Genomic DNA, 20771 nt, shown 5'->3' on the forward strand with positions numbered 1-20771 from the left:
TCCTGAAAGTGAAGTCCTCTCCTTCCTCCAATCTCCTGGACACTTCTGCAGCCTCTGGATCTACTGAGCAGCTGGAACTGTTGGGTGGTCCCCCCTCCCCCTCAAACACAAATACATAAATAAATAAACTAACAAACAAAACCCAGAACCCTGGGGAGTCATCCAAAAATGTTCCCTCCCCTTCAATGTCCAAACTGCATCCGCCCTGTGCATACACACACAGTAAGGTAAAAACGAGTTACCCAGTTCTGTAGGTTATTCTCACTTGACCCTCTCCTCCTCAAGTCTACCGTTCCCACCCGACATCACACCTCAATATCTCCCGCACAGTCTCCCTCACTCTCCCCTCTAAGCCATTTGCCATCTGCATTCAGAGTAGTCTTTTAAAACAAAATCTACCCATGTTAAGAAACCATTGCCTGGGTCTCCAGTGCCTACGATGGAGCCCTGACATCCAGAGATCTCTGTGACCCAGCTCCTCTTCTCCATCCTAAGCCATCACTTAAGTAAGTAAACCAAGGCCACATGGGGATACAGCCCAGATTTAAACCTGACCTAACTCCAGGGACCATGGTCTTAACCAATGCACTCAATGGTCCTATTGCTCTATGCTATTTTGAGCCTTGTCTGTTTCCATGTCAGTCTCCCTCCTAGGCTGCCACTGATAACAGGGACTGTATCTGGTTCATTGCTGAGAGTACGGTTTACACAAAGAAGGGTTCTGTTCCTGTTAACGGTGGTCTAGGTAATTTTGACAAACTATCCCACTGAAAACAGTTAGAAAAGTTGGACAAAAACAAAATCTGTTTGAAAGCATCTGAGAGCTAACAAGGCAGTGAATAAATATGAGGCTAAGATCTAGGAGAAGAAGGAAGCTCAGAGATGGCAGTCTCATATTTGGGGTCACTGTGTTCCTAAGAGCATCTTGTGGTTCTAGAAGAGGCAGCCCAGGGGCTGAAAAGCTGAGCAGAATTTCTGATGACGAAAACTGGAGTCCAAAGACTGCTGAGGAGATGTCACCATGATAAAATCCTTTGGACTTTTGGTTAGTATTCATACCTTAGCAGTAAAGGACACCTGAAACAGATCAGCCCTTGGAGGAAATGAAGCCCAGCTTCGAATGAACTCAATTTCTGATTAGATTGAGGTAATCCATAATAAAACCCTTAGTTGCCTGGAGGAAGATAAGATCATCCTAGTCCTCAAACTGTCTTCTCCATTTTCATTTACAGTGTCTGGCACACAAACAAAACTACCTAGGCATACAAGGAGACAAGAAAATAGGATCGCAAACTAGGAGGAACAAGAGGTAATAGACACAGGACAGGGGTAAAGATAATGAAGTTTTCAGACAGAGACTTAATAATTGTGCTTAATATGTTTCAGGAAATAAAAGATAAGACTGAGAATTTTAGCAACAACTGAAAAAAGGGAACATATAAAGAAGTCATCTGCCAATATCTGTGAAGTGAAAGAAGGAAAGGCCAAATTGATGAAACTCACTGAGTGACAGTCAGCCAGCAGACTGTGTCCATTGCCTGGCCAGGAGAAATTATGGTCAGTGCAGCACCCTGATTAAGGGCATGTACCCTGGAGCCACAGTGAGTGGGTTTGAAACCTGCCCCTCTCATTTACTAGTGTGTGCCCTAGGGCAAGCTTTTTAACCTTAAGTCCTCACCTGTAAGATGGTACAAACATCAATGCCTGCTTCCTAGGGTTGTTGAGAGGATTATACATATTTGCAAAGTTCTTAGAACCATGTTTGGCTCTATGTTCTATTACTCATACATAGAACATTATAAGTATTTGTTAAATAAATAAAAAGAAGTGGGTGTACTGGAGGACATCAGCATCATGGTGGAGTGAGACACTCTCTTTGTCTCCCCTTCAATCAGTAAGCAGTAAAGCACCCACAATGCAACAAAGGTGCCTCCGCCTGACAGGATGCCAGAGAATTCCACACATTTGTACATCTAAAGGTGAGCAGACTGGAACACACAGAGGGGGCAGAACTGGGGGAACAGCAGGACTGGTGCCTGCAGTCCTGGCCCCCAAAGCCATGGCAGATGAACCCACAACCCCAAAGATCCCAGTAGCAGCAGAGGGAAGCAGCACACAAGACTGACATCCTGGCTGCAGCAGCGCCCATGGCCATAGGTAAGTGGGCAGCAGTGGCAGTGGGGTCTGGGACCCTGTCCCTCCAGCTACTGAGGTACCCATGACTCTGACCCCTCAACCCCCTAACCCCCAGCAGCAGAGCACATGAACTGTGCAACACTGGGCAGAGGTGCCTGTGTGAATCCAGCTCCCCTCCACTACCCCTTGTAGTGGCAGCGTCTGCAACTCAAGGATTCCCAGACGTGGCAGAAAAGCCTTTCATCCTGGTGCCCAGGTAGCAATGCTAGTGACAGTGGCAACAGCAAGGCACCAACAAACCCGGAGACACAAGAAATGATAATGAAGACATGGAGCCACACCTCTGACAGAGGCAGTGGAGGATGAAAAGTGCCAACTCTCAGATATAACTAGAGGAAGCTCAGAATCAAGCACAAAGGTGTTTGCTACTTCAAATGCACTGGCAGAAGAACAACTCATCAAGCACCATGAAGAACCACAGTAACTGCACCACAAAAAGAAAATGAGAATCTCCAGAAACCAAACTCAAAGTCACAGAATACTGGGATCTAACATATAAAGAATTCAAAATAGCTGTCATGAAGAAATTCAGTGAGCTATAAGAAAATTCAGAAAGGCAGTTCAATGGGCTGAGAAATAAAATTAATGAATAGAAGGAATGCTTTACCAAAGAAATTGAAACTCAAAAAAAGAATCAAACAGAAATTCTAGAGCTAAAGAACTCATAAACAAGGTAAATAATGCATTAGAAAGTTTTGGAAATAGAGCAGCCCATATGGAGGAGAGAATTAGTGAGCTCAAAAATAGAAATCTAGGAAGATACAAGTAGAAGAGGAAAGAGAAATAAGATGTTAAAAAACAGGGAAATTCGGGCTTCCCTGGTGGCGCAGTGGTTGAGAGTCCGCCTGCCGATGCAGGGGACATGGGTTCATGCCCCGGTCCAGGAAGATCCCACATGCCACGGAGCAGCTGGGCCCGTGAGCCATGGCCGCTGAGCCTGTGCGTCTGGAGCCTGTGCTCTGCAACGGGAGAGGCCACAACAGTGAGAGGCCCGTGTAACACAAAAACAAACAAACAAACAAACAAACAAAAAACAGGGAAATTCTATGAGAGCTATTCAACTCATTTAGGAAGGGTAACATTAAGGTAATGAGTATCCCAGTGAAGAGAGGGAGAAAAGAACAGAGAGTTTATTTAAAGAAATGATAAGTGAGAATTCACAAAGCTGGGAAAGGAACTGGATATACAAGTCTATGAAGCTAAGAGAACACCTAATTACCTCAAGGCAAAAAGACCCTCTCCAAGACACACTATACTAAAATTGTCAAAAGTCAGTGACAAGGAAAGAATTTTAAACGCAGCCAGAGAAAAAGCTTCCTACAAAGGAATCACCATTAGGCTGCCACCAGATTTCTCCACAGAAGCTTTATAGGCCAGGAGGGAGCAGAATGACATTCTCAAAATACTGAAAGATAAAAACTGTCACCCAATAATATTCTCTCCAGCAAAGTTATCATTCAGATATGAAGGAGAAATAAATGTTTTCCCAGACAACAACAGCTGAGGGAGTTCATCACCACTAGACCTGTCTTACAAGAAATGTGGAAAGGAGCCCTTTGATCAGAAACAAAAAGGCAAAGTACCTAAAAGTTTGAGTAAGGTGATAAACAGAATCAGAAAATTGTTACTCTTTCCCAGAATAGGTTTTAAAATATTTTATCATAGCATAAAGGAGGGGAAGGAGGGGAAAAAAGCAGAAAAAATAATGATAACTCCTTCAGTTTGGTAAATCACAACATAAAAATGGATAATTTGAGAAAACAAAAACATAAAAGGGGAAGAGGAAAAAGATGGAACCCATAGAGTTGAATGAAGATAAGATGCTATCAGCATAAAAAGGACTATTTTATCTACGAAAAGTTTTACATAAACCACAAAACATAAATCTAGGGCAGAGACACGAAACATAAAAAGAGGAAACTGAGAAAAACATCAGAGAAAACCACCAAATCAAACTGGCAGACAGAAACACAGGGGGAAAGAAAACAGTGGAGAGACAGAGCAACCAGAAATAGAAGATACCATGGCAGCACTAAGTCCTCATCTATCAATAAGAACCTTACATGTACATGGACTGAATTCACCCATCAAAAGACATGGAGTGGCTGGATGGATTAAAAAACAAGACCCACCTACATGCTACCTCCAGGAGACCCATCTCAGCTCTAAAGACAAACACATGTTCAAAGTGAAGGGATGGAAGATGACACTTCAAGCAAATGACAGCCAAAGAAGGGGGTGTAGCCATACTCATATCAGACAAAATAGACTTCAAGCCCAAAAGGTAACAAGAGACAAAAATGAACAGTATATAGTTATAAAGGGGAAAATTCACTAAGAAGACATAACAGTTATTAATGTATATGCACCTAACATAGGAGCACCAAAATATATAAAACAATTATTAACAGACCTAAAGGGAGAAATTATTTCACACAGTATTGGAAGTCCTAGCCAGAATAATTAGGGAAGAAAAAAACTAAAGTTATCCAAATTGGAAAGAAAGAAGTAAAGCTGTCACTATTTGCAGATTACCTAATTTTATACATAGAAAACCCTAAAGACTCCACAAAAACACTAAAAGAAAGAATAAACAAACACATATAATTGCAGGGTACAAAATCAACATACAAAAATCTGTTGCATTTCTATACGCTAACAATGAGCTACCAGAAAGAGAAACTAAGAAAAAAATCCCATTTACAATCACAGCTAAAAATATAAAATAACTAAGAATAAATATAACCAAAGAAGTGAAAATATGTACACTGAAAATTATAAAACACTGTTGAAAGAAATTGAAGGAGGCACAAATAAATGGAAAGATATTCCATGCTAGTGGATTGGAAGAATGACATTGTTAAAGCATCCATATTACCTAAAGTAATCTACAGATTCAATGCAATCTTTATCAAAATCTGAAGGACATTTTTCACGGAAATAGAACAAAAATTCTAAAATTTATGTGGAACCACAAAAGACCCTGAATAGCCAAAGCAATCCTGAGAAAAAAGAACAAAGCTGGAGGTATCACACTCCCTGATTTCAAACTATATTACAAAGCCATAGTAATCAAAATGGTTTGGTACTGGCACAAAAACAGATACATAGATCAATGGAACAGAATTGAGAGCCCAGAAATAAACCCATGCATATATGGACAATTAATTTACAACAAAGGAGCAAAGAACATACAATGGATAAAGGACAGTCTCTTCAATAAATGGTGTTGGGAAAGCTGGACAACCACATGCAAAAAAAAAAAGAAACTAGATCACTATCTCATATCATACACCAAAGTCAATTCAAAATGGATTGAAGACTTAAATGTAAAACCTGAAACCATAAAACTCCTAGAAGAAAATATAGGTGGTATGCTCTTGGTCATGGGTCTTAACAATATCTTTCCAGATATGTCTCCTCAGGCAAAGGAATCAAAAGCAAAAATAAACAAATGGAACTACATCAAACTAAAAAGATTCTGCACAGCAAAGGAAACGAAACTATCAGCAAAACCGAAAGACAACCTACTGAATGGGAGAAGATATTTGTAAACAATATATCTGATAAGTAGTAATATCCAAAATATATAAAGAACAGATACAACTCAACAACAAAACAACCCAATTGAAAAATGGGTGGAGCTGAATAGACATTTTTTTCAAAGAAGACATACAGATGGCCAACAGGCACATGAAAACAATAGCATGAATTATTAGGGAAATGCAAATTAAAACCACAATGAGATATCACCTCACACCTGTTGAAATGACTATTATCAAAAAGGCAAGAAATAACAAGTGTTGGTGGGAATGTAAATTGGTGCAGCCATTATGGAAAACAGTATCGAGATTCCTCAAAAAAAATAAGAACAGAACCACTATATAATCCAGCTATCCCACTTCTGGGTATTTATCCAAAGAATATAAAAACATTAATTTGAAAAAATACATTCACTCCTATGCTCACTGCGTCACTGCAATTGCCAAAATATGGAAGCAACCTAAGTGCCCATTAACAGATGAATGGATAAAGATGTGATGTGTATGGAATATTACTCAGCCATAAAAAGATGAAATCTTTCCATTTGCAACAACATAGATGGACCTTGAGGGTATTATGTAAGTGAAATAAGTCAGGTGGAGAAAGAAAATATCATATGATTTCAGTCATATGTGGAATATAGAAAATAAACAAACAAAAACACAAAATAAATGAACAAAATCAAACACTTATATACAGAGATCAGAATAGTGGTTACCACAGAGGAATGGTGGGGGAGGGCAAAATGGGTAAAGGGGATCAACTGTATGGTGATGGATGAAGACTAAATTTTTGGTGGTGAACATACTGCAGGGTATACAGAAGTAGAAATATTTAATGTTGTACAAGTGAAATATATAATGTTATAAACCAACATTACCTCAATAAGTAATAAAATAAAATAAAGATACTCAGGTCCTGTCCTTAAAAGTAAGTTATAGATAGATAAATAGACAAAAATTTAAATAAAATAAAAAATAAAAAAGAACTGAATTCAGTTTAGCCAACAATCATATCACCTGGTCTGGCCTCTCTCTCAAGGTGTTACTTCCTCTCCTTCAATACACTACTCAATACTCCAATCCACACATCAATCATACTGAGCTCCTTACACTTCTCCAAATGTACATATCTTGTTCACTTCCTATCTTGGTATCTGTCCTGTCTTTCCTCTGCCTGAAAAGCCTCTCCTTCCTTCATCTACTTGAAAAACTTCTGCCCATACTTCAAGAATTAGTTAAAATATCTTTTCCTCTGGGAAGCATTTCCATGACCTGCTTAGAGGTAATTACTTCTTCTGGGCTCAGCTAGCCCTGATCTTAGCATGGTACTCATCAAACTTTTATGGTCACTTCTGTTTCTGTGTTTGTCTTCCCACTAGGTCAGACTGCCTCACAGCTCAACCTATGTCTTATCTCTTTTCTCAAATGCCAAGCATAGTGTTCAGGGCATGGCAGTTGTTCGATTATGACTACTGAAAGACAAATTAATGATTAATAGGATGAATTAATGAATGAAATACACTCAGTGTTTGCTCTCATGCTGCTATAGGTAAAATACAGATGGCAATTACGACTACTGAATGACAAATTAATGATTAATAGGATGAATTAATGAATGAAATACACTCAGTGTTTGCTCTCATGCTGCTATAGGTAAAACATTCATCACATCCATGGAAGTATAATGTGACTTAGAATTCTTACTCTTCTAAGGCTTGAAGCATGCTCCCGGGGTCCTCTGAAGACAGAATGTCTATCATTTGGTCATTTAGAGCGAGATCTTCATTCATACCATCAGCTGAGGTGAACTGGGAGCGCTCCAGCTTGCTCTCATGATGCTGAACCTTCAGGAGAATTTCAGAAACCACAATTGAGTAGGCCTTCTTGTGAATGTCACAAGCTGGAAAATTCATGAGGGAAGGTGGGGACCTGCAGTCAGAGAACCTAGCTGGCCCCACCACTTGTGAGCTGGTAAGACTAAGGCAAGGCATTGCACTTCCTTGAGCCTCATTTTCTCATCAAAGAAGTGGGATAATAATTCTCGTAGCCCTGCACAGGCTTGTTGTGTGGATAAAGCAGAGCAATGGATGGAAAGACCTTTATAACTATAAAGATGTAATAAAAATATTTCATCATCATCATCACCACCATCATCACCATCACCACCATAATCCCCAGTCCCATCCCCATGATCATCATCATCATCACCACAACCATCATATTATCACCATCATCATCATCACCATTATCACCGACATCATCACCATCACCATCATCACCACCACAATCATCACCATCACCATCATTATCCCCATCCCCATGATCACTATCATCATCACCACCACCATCATCATCATCACCATTATCACCAACATCATCACCATCACCATCATCATCACCACCATCATCATCATCCCCATCATCATCATCATCATGCAGAGGAAAATTACAGCTGGCAGATGGACTTCAACATCATGGATCTGGCTGGTTTCTAATCAGACTATAGAGTTGTCACATGGAAGTGACATCAGAGATAATTAAGCTCAACCCTCCGATTGGGTAGATGATATATCTGTTTTGCTCACTATCATCATTATTTCTACAGAAATGCATGATAATTATAACTAACATTTAAGAATTCCTGTCCCTGTGCCTTGTATATGTCATACCATGAAACCATCACACAAAGTCAGTGTTGATGCCCCCAGTTTACGTATAAGGAACTGCAACTCAGAGAGATAAAATGACATTATCTGAGTTCACATAGCTCATAAAGAGCCTGCTTGGTTTTTGACCCAAAGTCTATCTAACTCTAAAGGCTGCCTCTGTTTACAGCATGTTGTCTCCTTGGTCACTACCACAATGGAAAAAAAATTTTTTAATGTGAAGAGAGTTCCTTTTGTGACGCCGGAAAAAAAAAATTCTATAAGAGGCTTCAGACCTTAAATCAAATTCACACTTTGCTTTCCTCCCACGGTTGTAACAATCAGCCTTTAATCTCCAAGAAATGAATCCTGCTCCTTCATCGAAGTAGCAGGGTGAGTTCTGTTCTTCTGTGATTGATAACAGCTTTGGGAGAGTAAGTAGAATGTCGTATTAGATGGGCCATTTTTCTTTTCCTCACTTCTGCCTGCCAAGGAGACTGTGGGCTGACCTCACTTTGAAATAACAACTCTCTTCTCCAGGAAGCAGAAACAAAATGAACAATGGGACAGGACTGCCAGCCTCCAGAGAGGGCGGCAGGGTGGTCCTCGGAAGCCAGGTCCAGCCTACACTCGGCCACGTGAAGCAGGCTGTTTAGCTTCACGGGCCTCAGTTTCCTCACTGTACGGTGAGGGAGAAAGATGATAGATGTTCCTTTCAAGTTGCTGGACCTCTGGGTGACAGAGTCACAGCAGCTGCAGCCTCCATGGCCCTGAAGGAACAAACAACCTACCGGGGTGCTCAGTCCCAGCAATGCCTTCTCACCCTAGGACTGTGCCCTGCTTTCCTTCCTCTGTCTGCCCATCCTCTGGCTGGGGGCTCATTCATTCCTTCACACGTTTACTGAGTGCCTTCTAAGCACCAGGCTCTGTACCAGGCAATGGGGATGATAGCAGCCAGCATCCATGCTTCATCCATGTCCCCTCGCCCTTGCCGTTCAGTGCCTTTTAGCCCAAGATCCACCAGCCAACACCTATGCTGCTTCCTCCCCTGAAGGTTCCTGCTGGCCTTCAGAGCCCATGCCAGGGAAATAACGTTACCCTTTGTCCTGGCCCCCTCACCCCCTTGTCCTCAACCAATGACCAATGGGATTTGATGGCTAAATACCCCGGCTCCTTCTCCCCTCAGGCTTTATCCCGGCTGGGATAAAGCCCCAGGTGCCCACAGTGGTAGCTTGACGGACTGCCTTCCCTTCCCGCCTCACTTCCCCACCCCCTACCATTACTTCCTGGGATCACTTCCCATATAAACTGTTTGCATTTGGATCCTAGTCTCAGGATGTGCTTCTGTGGGAACCCAGGCCAAGACAGGAAAACAGAGATGGAGGAGTTCGCAGGTGGGGATAAATGCTGGGTGGGGTCCAAAAGCTAGTGCAGGAACCCAGACAGAGAGTCCCCAACTTAGCCAGGAAGTGGCCAGTGATGACTTCCAAGGAGAGGCAAGGCCCGAGATGAGTCTTAAAGGGTGCGTCAGGGCCTCCCTGGTGGCGCAAGTGGTTGAGAGTCCGCCTGCCGATGCAGGGGATACGGGTTCGTGCCCCGGTCTGGGAGGATCCCATATGCCGCGGAGCGGCTGGGCCCGTGAGCCATGGCCGCTGAGCCTGCGCGTCCGGAGCCTGTGCGTCCGGAGCCTGTGCTCCGCGACGGGGGAGGCCACAACAGTGAGAGGCCCGCATACCGAAAAAAAAAAAAAAAAAAAAAAAAAAAAAAAAAAGGGTGCGTCAGAGTTCTGCTCACTGAAGAGCGGAGAGAGGATTATAAAAGCATCCAGGTGAGTGTGGCGAGCTCAGCAGTCATTGGGTAGAGCCGGAAGTTGAGGTATGAAGCTGGACCACAGGGGACTTTCTTTATAAGCCATGCTAAGGAATCTGGGCTTCACCCTGAGGACAAAGTAAGTCTTCAAAGACTTTTCAGAGGGAAGTATAGACCAGGACCTGAGTCAGGGTGTGGCATGAATGCACAGCTGGCCATACAGGTGGGCACTCAGTTATTCAGTCAGACTGCAGGGGTTCCCAATCCTGGTCGTTTGTTAGAATCATCCAGGGAGCTTTTAAAAACTACTAATGATGGGCATGCCTCTCGGGACAAAGCAGTCAGAGTGTGTGCAGGAGGGCCTTGGTATGAGCATGCCTCACGGTTCCCTGGGGGTCCTGACATCGATCCAGAGTTGAGACTGACTGAACTGAAGGATAAACTTCAACCTCACATCTACCACCAACCAACTACCCTCCAGGAAGAGGATGCACATGGACTCCCCACCTGATGTCTGGTAAGCATGCTTCCCTTCAAACACTGATATCGATCCATGAAGAAAAGCACGGCCCAGGTCAGCACCAGGGAGAGGATGAAGGCCACGAAGAACCCTGCTGCGTGGAGGCCGTGGTTTGGTAGAACCTATGGGGATAAGAGAGAGAGATTTGTTTGTGGCCACACTTTACATTTTTCAAGTCAAGTTACAACTGCGTTAAAGCAGAACAAGCACAGAGTTAGTGAAACCGACCTGGGTTTAGACCAAGCTCTGCCACCTATTAGCTGGTTGCCTTGAGACCATTGCTGGACCTCTCTGGGCCCAAGTTAAACGGGGCAAGCACTTCAAGGAGCTGAGCATGGAGGCTTGCACACAGTAGGACCAACCACCCCAAGCCTGGCACATCACAGGTGCTAAGGAATGTTAAATTCTCAAATCAAATATGTAACAGGGCTTCCCTGGTGGCGCAGTGAGTGAGAGTCCGCCTGCCGATGCAGGGGACGTGGGTTCGTGCCCCGGTCCGGGAAGATCCCACATGCCGCGGAGCAGCTGGGCCCGTGAGCCGTGGCCACTGAGCCTGCGTGTCTGGAGGCTGCGTGTCCGGAGCCTGTGCTCCGCAACGGGAGAGGCCACAACAGTGAGAGGCCTGCATACCGCAAAAAAAAAAAAAAAAAAAAAAAAAAAATGTAACAAACCTAAGGCAGCACTAAGGATCTGTGAAATGTTTTGAGTCGGGCAGAATTTTGCAGAGGGCAGAGGAAGAATCCATGGTGCCCTCAACTCCCCTCAAAGCTGTCCGCTCCCTCTGCCCTGGAAACACGTCCCATGAGGGGTGCAGCCCACTCTGGACTTCAGGATCACTCTGGAGGATGTACGTGGCTGGGGAGGCATCACACAGCAGGAGGCAGGCCAGCTGCCAGGCAGTCCAGTAAATGACCAGCCAGGGGGAGCTCGAGAGTTCACGTGAGCTTCATTTAATGTGCCCAGTGTACTTCTCCCTCCTCAAAGGCTTCCTCCGGGCTTCAGTCAGCGACATCCTGGGACCAGTGTGAATCCACTGATGGGCCAGAAGTGGCTGGAACCAAATAACAACTGTGAGAAGCAGTAAGTTCTAGACATCCCACATTCCTCCCCTCCCTCCACCATTTCTTTGGGATCTAGAACGTGATGCCAAAGACAGCAGCAGCTGCCATCTTCCTAAGCACTCAGCATGGGGCAGGCTTGGGGCTAAGGCTGTGCTCCTACGTCGCAGCTCACATCAGAATCACCTGCAGGGTCTGTGGAAACAAATTGCTGGGCCCCTCCCTCGGGGATTCTGAGTCACTAGACCTGGGGCAGGAACCGAGAAGAGGCATTTCTAGCAAGTTCCCAGGGGAAGCTCCCACCCTTTGAGAACCCTAAGGGTTTCACAAGAATTAACTTCTTGAATTCTCCCAAAGACACTTTGAGCAAAATAAAAACAGCTCTGGTTTCAAATCCTACAGGCCTGGGGCATCCCTGGTGGCGCAGTGGCTAGGAATCTGCCTGCCAATGCTGGGGACACGGGTTTGAGCCCTGGTCCGGGAAGATCCCACATGCCGTGGAGCAACTAAGCCCGTGCGCCACAACTACTGAGCCTGCACTCTAGAGCCCGCGAGCCACAACTACTGCGCCCATATGCCACAGTTACTCTAGCCAGCAGCCTAGAGCCCGTGCTCTGCAACAAGAGAGAAGCCACCGCAATGAGAAGCCCGCACACCGCAACGAAGAGTAGCCTCCGCTCGCTGCAACTAGAGAAAGCCCGCGTGCAGCAACGAAGATGCAACACAGCCAAAAAAAAAAAAAAAAAAAAAATCCTATAGGCCTGAATTACAATGCCTCCTCTATCGAAACAGCTCTATACTTTGGGCAAGTGACTTGACCTCTGGAAACCTCAGTCCTCTCATCTGTAACATGGGGATAAAAATACCTCACAGCATGAAGATTAAACAAAATAATAATGCAGAGGAGTTTGGTGTAAAGTTTGGCTTATCTATTTAGTCGACAAATAGGTACTGGGTGTCCACTGTGTACCAGGCAGTATGCTAGAAGCTAATAAGACGCTGATGCTTTCTCCCCTTGTGTGATTACACTCTTCCTGGGCACACTGACTGGGGCTGACCCAGCCTACTTGCTTCTCACAGATAAGGGCCTGTAACAGCACAGAGAGTGAAGTTTGGGCTCTACACTCAGACCACCGGGTGTGGGACCCATCTCTGCTACTCACTGGCCATGTGGCATTGGGGCAAATCACTTCATCTTTGCCTTTGCTCTTCCCTTGTAAGACAGAGACAAGAGCCTTCCAAATGTACTGAGGATTAAACATGAGACATGAACAAAGTCCAATGAAGTCACTAGAAGAGGGCCTAACCCATGGCACTCACTGACTAAATGTGAGTGATTCTGGCCCTGCCTTCCTTTGTGGGTTGGGTGACCCAAGGCAACTCCACTGGTACAGAAAGGGAGATGCTATGTGGTGACCGTTACCCAGTCATTTCTTCAGAACGTGACCTTGAAAACAGGCCTGGACTAAAAGAGACTAAGATTTTTATGATACTCTCATCCTTTGGTGAGACATTTGGCTCTCACCAAAGTGTCTATACTCAAAAATGAAAGGGAAAAAATGTCTGTGTCCATAACAAGGGGCTTTAAAATGTTCACCCCTTTAACCTAGTGATTTCATATCCAGGATTCACTCCTCAGGAGATAATTCAAAAATAGGCATAAAAGCTTATACACAGGTTGGTTTGATCCAGAAATATGCATGAAGATTTATTTATATATAAGGCTGTTTTTAAGAACATTATATAAAATAACACAAATGGGACGTATCCTAAATGCTCCACAACACAAAGAATGGTTAAATATTTTAAGCTTCTGTGAGTTATTCTATCCATAATGGCCAATCATGCAGTCATTTTACAAGTTTTGAGAAGCAGAATAATGCATGCCTGCTAGGGAAAAAAAGGTTTTTAACAGAAGCCAAGGGTTGAAAAAGAGAAGCAAATACCCTGTGTGTCCTTCTGCATCCTCTTCTACCCCCACTTCCCAGAGGCAACTATCGTAAATAGATACTGGTTTTAGTTTCTATGGTTTAGTGAACCAGAATGGTTAGTTAACTTAAATACTCTAAAAATTATGCATACATCTTTATTTCTTGATATGTCAACATGACACATTACTTATGAATTCCTGCTATGACAGATGTGGATTTTAGGTCACGAATTTTTACCCCCCAAATTTTGAAGGATTGTTACCTACAAATAACCCTCCCTACACTTTCTCCCAATTTCAATGGTTATATTCAGTTAGCTACCTTTGTCTAACTTTAAAAAAATGAAACAGTTTTTATGGCATTAAATTTAGAGAATATTTCTTGCGTTCTTACTAAGAAAGAAAGAAGAAACATGGTGAAACTAGTGCCCCATATTTCCTTCCACCTCTCCTTTCACCACTTCTGCCCTCCAGAATTTGTTTATTTTATACATACATGTATGTATGTATATTCTGCAACCACAGTTAAGTCTTTGTGGTGGTTTATAAGTTAATTCTGAAAACTAAAAATAAAAACATTTTAAAGGCAATATCATTATTATGATTAGACATATGTATTCACTGCATAATAAAGTAATTGAATGTAATCCTGTATAACTAAATATAAGCCCCTAAAAGCCACACATTTTTAATGCAGTGCCCTTTCTTACACTATCAATTTTCAAAATCATGCCATAGTTTTAGTTTGCTTCAACTTGGACCAATACTTGCTTGTGTAACTTTTTGTTTTTCCTGGGGTTTCTCACTGCTTTTCTTTTTTCTTCCTGGTATACACCCATTTCTTTAATGATATTAGCTGTTGCAGGGAGTCATCTTTTTTTTTTTTTTTTTTCTTGAAATCATCACTCCCAGAGGTCTTTGACATTCTGATCTACTCAGGGCTGGCTACTTTCTAGGCTTGCTGCACTGCTGTCATTAGAGCTCTCTTTACTGCTTTCTTGTTTTTTGGATTCCATTCCTCCCTCTTTCTCGTATTTTTTTTCCAGTTTGATAGAGTATTTTCCATATTTATGTGTTCTCAAGTAAATTGGTTTAGAAAATATTTTTATTTCTCACAGGTTAAAATATTGTTACTTTGTGTTTGTTTGATTGTTACCTTGGCTGAGACTATCACTCAAGGTCCAAAATCTTTTTCCCTCAGAATACTGAAGGAGCCACTCCATTATCTTTTAGCATAAGTGTGCCTGATGACCTCTTAGAAGGATCTTGCTTTCTAGGAGCTTTAAGTTCTCAATGTTTAACCATTTAAAAGGAGATTTTGAATGATTTTTTTAAATGGAGTAAAATACACTTTACATAACATTTACCATTTTAATCATTTTTAAGTGTACAGTTGTGTTAAGTACAACCACGCTGTACAACCATCTCCACCATCCATCTCCAGAACTTTTTCATTTAGCAAAACTGAAACACTGTACCCATTAAACAACTCCCCATTCTCTCCTTCCCCAGCCCCTGGTGACCACCATTCTACTTTCTGTCTCTATGAATATGATTACTCTAGGGGCTTCATATTAGTAGAATCATACAGTATTTATTTGTCTTTTTATGAGTGGCTTATTTCACTTAGCATAACACCCTCAAGCTTCATCTATGTTGTAGCATATGTCAGAATTTCCTTTCTTTTTAAGGCTAATATTCCATTGTATGAATACACCACATCTGTTTATCCACTCACCCATTGGTAGACACTTGGGTTGTTTCCATCTTTTAGCTCTTGTGAATAATGCTGCTATGAACATAAGTATACCAATCTTTTCAAGACCCTGCTTTCAATTCTTTTGGGGATATACCCAGGTGTGGAATTGCTGGGTCACATGATAATTCTATTTTTAATTTTTTAAGGAATGACCATACTATCTTCCATAAAGGCTGCACATTTTTATTCCCATCAACAGTGCACAAGGGTTCCAATTATTCCACATTCTTGTCAACACTTGTTATTTTGGGTTTTTTTTTTTAATAAAAACCACCTTAACAAGCGTGAGGTGATTTGCATTCCCCTAATGACTAGTGATGGTGAGCATATTTTCATGTGTTCACTGGCCATTTGTATATCTTCTTTGGAGAAATGTCTATTCAAGTTCCTTGCCAATTTTTTAATCTGGTTGTTTGGTTATTATTGTTATTGAGTTGTAGGACATTAGGGACTGAATGTTTGTGTGTATTCCCAAAATTCATATGTTGAAATGCTAACCGCCCTTGTGATGGTATTAGGAGATGGGGCCTTTGGGAGGTAAATGGTGTCCTTATAAAGGGACAAATGGACCAGAGCTCTTTCTGCTCTCTGCCAAAGGGGGATTCAATGAGAAGATGGCCATCTACAAACCAGGAAATGGGTTCTCACCAGATACCATATCTACTGGCGTATCTACTTTGACCTTGGACTTCCCAGTCTAAAGAACTGTGAGAAATAAATGTGGGTTGTATAAGCCATTCAGTCTATGACACTTTGTTATAGCAGCCCAGACTAAGACATAGGATTTCTTTATGTGGTATAGATATTAACCTCTTATCAGATAAATGATTTGCAAATATTTTCTCCCATCCTGTGAGCTGCCCTTCACTCTGTTGATTGTGTCCTTTGGTGCACAGAAGTTGTTAATTTTGATGTAGTCCAATTTATCTGGTTTTTTTCTTTTGTTACCTGTGCTCTTGGGTCATAAGCAAGAAATCACTGCCAAATGCAATGTTATGAAGCTTTCCCACATGTTTGCTTCTAAGAGCTTTATAGTTTTAGGTCTTACATTTAAGTCTTTGATGCTCTATGAGTTAATTTTTGTACATGGTATAAGGTAGGGGTCCAACTTTATTTTGGACCCCAACTTTATTTTGGATATCCAGTTTCCCCAACATCATTTATTGAAATGACTATCCTTTCCCCATTGAATAGTCTTGGCACTCTTGTTGAAAATCATTTTATTATAGATGTGAGGGGTTTTTTTCCTGGCTCTCTTTTCTTTTCATTGGTCTGTATGTCTGTCTTCATGACATTACCACACTGCTTTGATTATTGCAGCTCTGTAATAAGTTTTGAAATCAGGAAGTGTGAGACTTCTAACTTTGTTCTTTTTCAAGATTGTCTTGGCTATTTGGGTTCCTTTAAGATTTCATATAAATGTTAGGATGGGTTTTCTTTCTATTTCTACAAAAAAATGCCATTGGAATTTTGACAGAGATTGCACTGCATCTGTAGATCATAGCAATATGAAGTCTTCCAGTCTATGGACAAGGGATGATTTTCCACTTACTGGTCTCCTTTAATTTTCTCTCGGCAGTGTTTTGTAGCTTTCACTGTGCAAGTCTTTCACCTCTTGGTTAAGCTTATTCCTAAGTATTTTATTCTTTTTGATGCTACTGTAAATTAAATTGTTTTCTTAATTTCCTTTTTGGATTGTTCATTGTGTATGTATATAAAAGCAACTGACTTTTGTGTGCTGAATTTTTAGTAATATAAAAAATGTCTATATCCTAGTATAACATTTTAAAAGAAGACACAAAGCTGTATATACATAAAAATTCCAATTACATTAAAATAAAAATAATATATATGCACCCATATACATATGGAACCTATGAAGAAAATATTCCAGAATTTTGTTGAGCATAATTACTTGATGAATTTTCTCTTTATGTTTCTGTGTTTTCTATAATGGGCATGTATTACTTGTACAATCAGGAGATAAAAAATGATAATAATGAGTTGTAAAGGTAAGTTTGGTAGATAAGGAGATGTACCACCCAGATCTCCCTTCAAGGACGGACTAGGTGTCCAGCTACAGGCAGTGTGGTCAGTAGACCTCCCACTTCACGTTCCAGATCAGCTGCAGAGAGCCACCTCACCTAGGTCATGCCAACATCTGGTAACAGAACAAGGCAAAGGCATAATGGCCAGCCATTTAGCCTGATGAGGGATGCTCAGACAGGTGACAACGCTTGCCCCCCAGCTCTCTGCCAGGTGAAGCTTTGTCAGCCTGGATCACACTTGACTTCTTTCTCTGCCCAAACCTGCTTCCTCCTCCTCCCCTTCACAGGTGATCTGATTGTGTTGGAGGAACCCCATGACCACCGCCAGGTTAGATGATTCACTAAGACTCATATATAATTACAAAGGACTCAGCATATAATCATTCTCACAGCTATGATTACAGCAAAAGGATACAAAGAAAACTCAGCAAAAGGAAAAGTCATGTGGGGCAAAGTCCGGGGAAACCAGGAGCAAGCTTCTAAGGTCCTCTCCCAGTGAAGCTACAAAGGGCACGCTTAATTCCTCCAGCAATGAGCATAAATGCTGTCCACCAGTGAAGCTCATTTGAGACTCGGTACCCAAGGTTTTTATTCAGGACTAGTCACTTAGGCACCCTCTGCCTGGCATGTACCAAAATCCCAGACTCCAGATGGAAATGAGGTGTTCAACATAAAATATATTCTTTATAAAAACTGTTTAGGTGGGTGAGCCACCCATAGTTCAGTAAATGGTGAGAATTGTCCTGAAATCCAAGTTCCCAGATGCCAGCCAAGGGCTAACCTTGTAAGTAGCACTTTCTAAGGATAGCAGTCTCAGGCCAGCTATGTCAACTTTTCCGCACACTGGTTACCATGTTATACCCCAATTCTGTCTTGGCATCTGCTTCCAGAGAAGCCAACCTGTGACAAGTTTAATTCAAAGTGGTTGCAGACCCCAATGTTCATTGCAGCACTATTTATAATAGTCAAGACATGGAAGCAACCTAAATATCCATTGACAGATGAATGGATGAAGAAGATGTGGTACATATATACAATGGAATATTACTCAGCCATAAAAAAGAATGAAATAATGCTATTTGCAGCTACATGGATGGACCTAGAGATTATCATACTAAGTGAATTAAACCAGACAGAAAGACAAATATCATAAGATATCCACTTATGTGGAATCTAAAAAAATGATATAAATGAGCTTATATACAAAACAGAAATAAACCCACAGACACAGAAAACAAACTCATGGTTACCAAAGGGGAAAGGTTGGGGGGAGGGATAAATTAAGAGTTTGGGATTAACATATATACACTACTATATGTAAAATAACCAACAAGATCCTACTGTATAGCACAGGGAACTATATTCAATATTTTTAAACAAGGGAAAAGAATATGAAAAAGAATATATATATGTATAACTGAATCACTTTTCTGTACACCTGAAACTTATGCAACATTGTAAATCAACTATACTTCAGTAAAAAAGTGGCTGCAGATTATGGGAACATTTAATGCATTATATAGGAGCTGGAAGACAACTAACCCATTCCTCACTACTTCCTCACTATTCCTACTACTACATAGTGGTCACAATGCACACTGTAGTTAAGGTTAAATTTTTCTGACGGACCAACAAGGCCAAACTGACCTTCCAAACAGTCAAAGCCAAGTTAGGTTGGGAACAGGAGCTTTGGTCCAGACAATTACTGGAACCTGAATCAAAGTGTGTTGCCACATATGACTCGCCTATGATGAATCAAGCCTCTGTCCATAGAGGCTGTTATCAGAGGTGGTCAGGAAACCAATTCTGTTTTCAGACTCAAACATCCTGATTCTAAATCTTACATTTTCATTAGCACCAAATTGAAATGCAAGTTCTCCATTTGCACTGGAAATAGCCTTCTAAGCTCTGATTTGTGTACCTAGCAGATAAGAAGAAAATCAATAAAATGGGTAACTATGAAAAGCAGTGCAAACAGGTTACATTAAAATACTGATGGAGGGCCTCCCTGGTGGCGCAAGTGGTTGAGAGTCCGCCTGCCGATGCAGGGGATACGGGTTCGTGCCCCGGTCTGGGAGGATCCCATATGCCGCGGAGCGGCTGGGCCCGTGAGCCATGGCCGCTGAGCCTGCGCGTCCGGAGCCTGCGCGTCCGGAGCCTGTGCTCCGCAACGGGGGAGGCCACAACAGTGAGAGGCCCGCATACCGCAAAAAAAATAAAAAAAAATAAAAAAATAAAAAAATACTGATGGAAAGGAGACAAAACATCTGTGTCTAAAGAGAACAAAAGGCTATAGATCAGCGATTTGTTTTCAAAGTTTGCTACTGACAGAAGGCAAACATTTTTAATTTTACAGCTTTAGGGAGAAGAATGGAGAGGTAAGGGAATGAATGACATTTGATCACCTACAATATGCCACTCCCTGGGCTAGATGCATGTAGGGGGTTGAACTGTGTCCTCCAGAAAGCTATGCTGAAATCTTAACCCTCAATATCTATGCATGTGACCTCATTTGGAAATGAGGTCTTTGCAGACATAGTCAAGTTAAGATGAGGTCATACTGGACTAGGGTGGGTCCTAAATCCAGTGACTGTATCCTTATAAGGAGAGGGAGATTTGGAGACAGACACACACAGAGAAAAGACTACGTGACCATGGAGGCAGAGATTGGAGTGATGTAGCTACAACCAAGGAAGCATTTCCAGGAGCCACTTGAAGCTGGGAAGAAGCAAGGAAGGATTCTTCCCTAGAGTCTTCAAAGGGAGCATGACCCTGCCAACACCTTGATTTCAGTCTTCGAGCCTCCAGAACAGTGAGAGAATAAATTTCTGTTGTTCTAAGCTTTGTGATAATTTGTTGTGGCAGCCCTAGGAAACTGAAAAAGTGTGGTATTGCTTTATCTCATTCAATCTTCAGCAATCCTGCAGGGGATGTATTATTCCCATTCCACTGATAGATAAATGAAGATGCAAAGAGATCAGGTAGTTAATCAAAGTCCATAGTTAAAGAGGGACAGAGCTAGCTCTGCTTAATTCCAAAGTCTGTGTTCTCCCCGGTACATTACACCACTTGCCGTCCAGGGGGTTGTGTGATTTTCTAAACACATTTTTAGTCTCAACCTCCCACACCTTGGTAGAAGTTACTTGTCTGATGGATGAGAACCAGAAACAGATATTGGGACAGAATTACAGGCAGGCAGCAACCATGTACTAAAAAAAGCAGGAACAAAACTAACTCATTCTCTCAAAGTCTCCCTCCCTT

General features: G+C 42.0%; 1 protein-coding gene across 2 annotated transcripts in view; it reads right to left on the reverse strand.

Annotated features, from left to right (window-relative positions):
* EVC2 (EvC ciliary complex subunit 2) overlaps positions 1-20771 on the reverse strand; it is a 155304-nt gene that overhangs the window by 94419 nt on the left and 40114 nt on the right. For both annotated transcript variants that reach the window (XM_060104248.1, XM_060104257.1), the window contains 2 exons: positions 10703-10837; positions 7446-7585 (listed from right to left, as the gene is read on the reverse strand). In XM_060104248.1, coding sequence (XP_059960231.1) covers positions 7446-7585; positions 10703-10837 — 275 coding nt within the window. The remainder of the gene's footprint in view (positions 1-7445; positions 7586-10702; positions 10838-20771) is intronic.

This window comes from Mesoplodon densirostris, chromosome 1, assembly GCF_025265405.1.
Source record: "Mesoplodon densirostris isolate mMesDen1 chromosome 1, mMesDen1 primary haplotype, whole genome shotgun sequence".
Taxonomy (NCBI): Eukaryota; Metazoa; Chordata; class Mammalia; order Artiodactyla; family Ziphiidae; genus Mesoplodon; species Mesoplodon densirostris.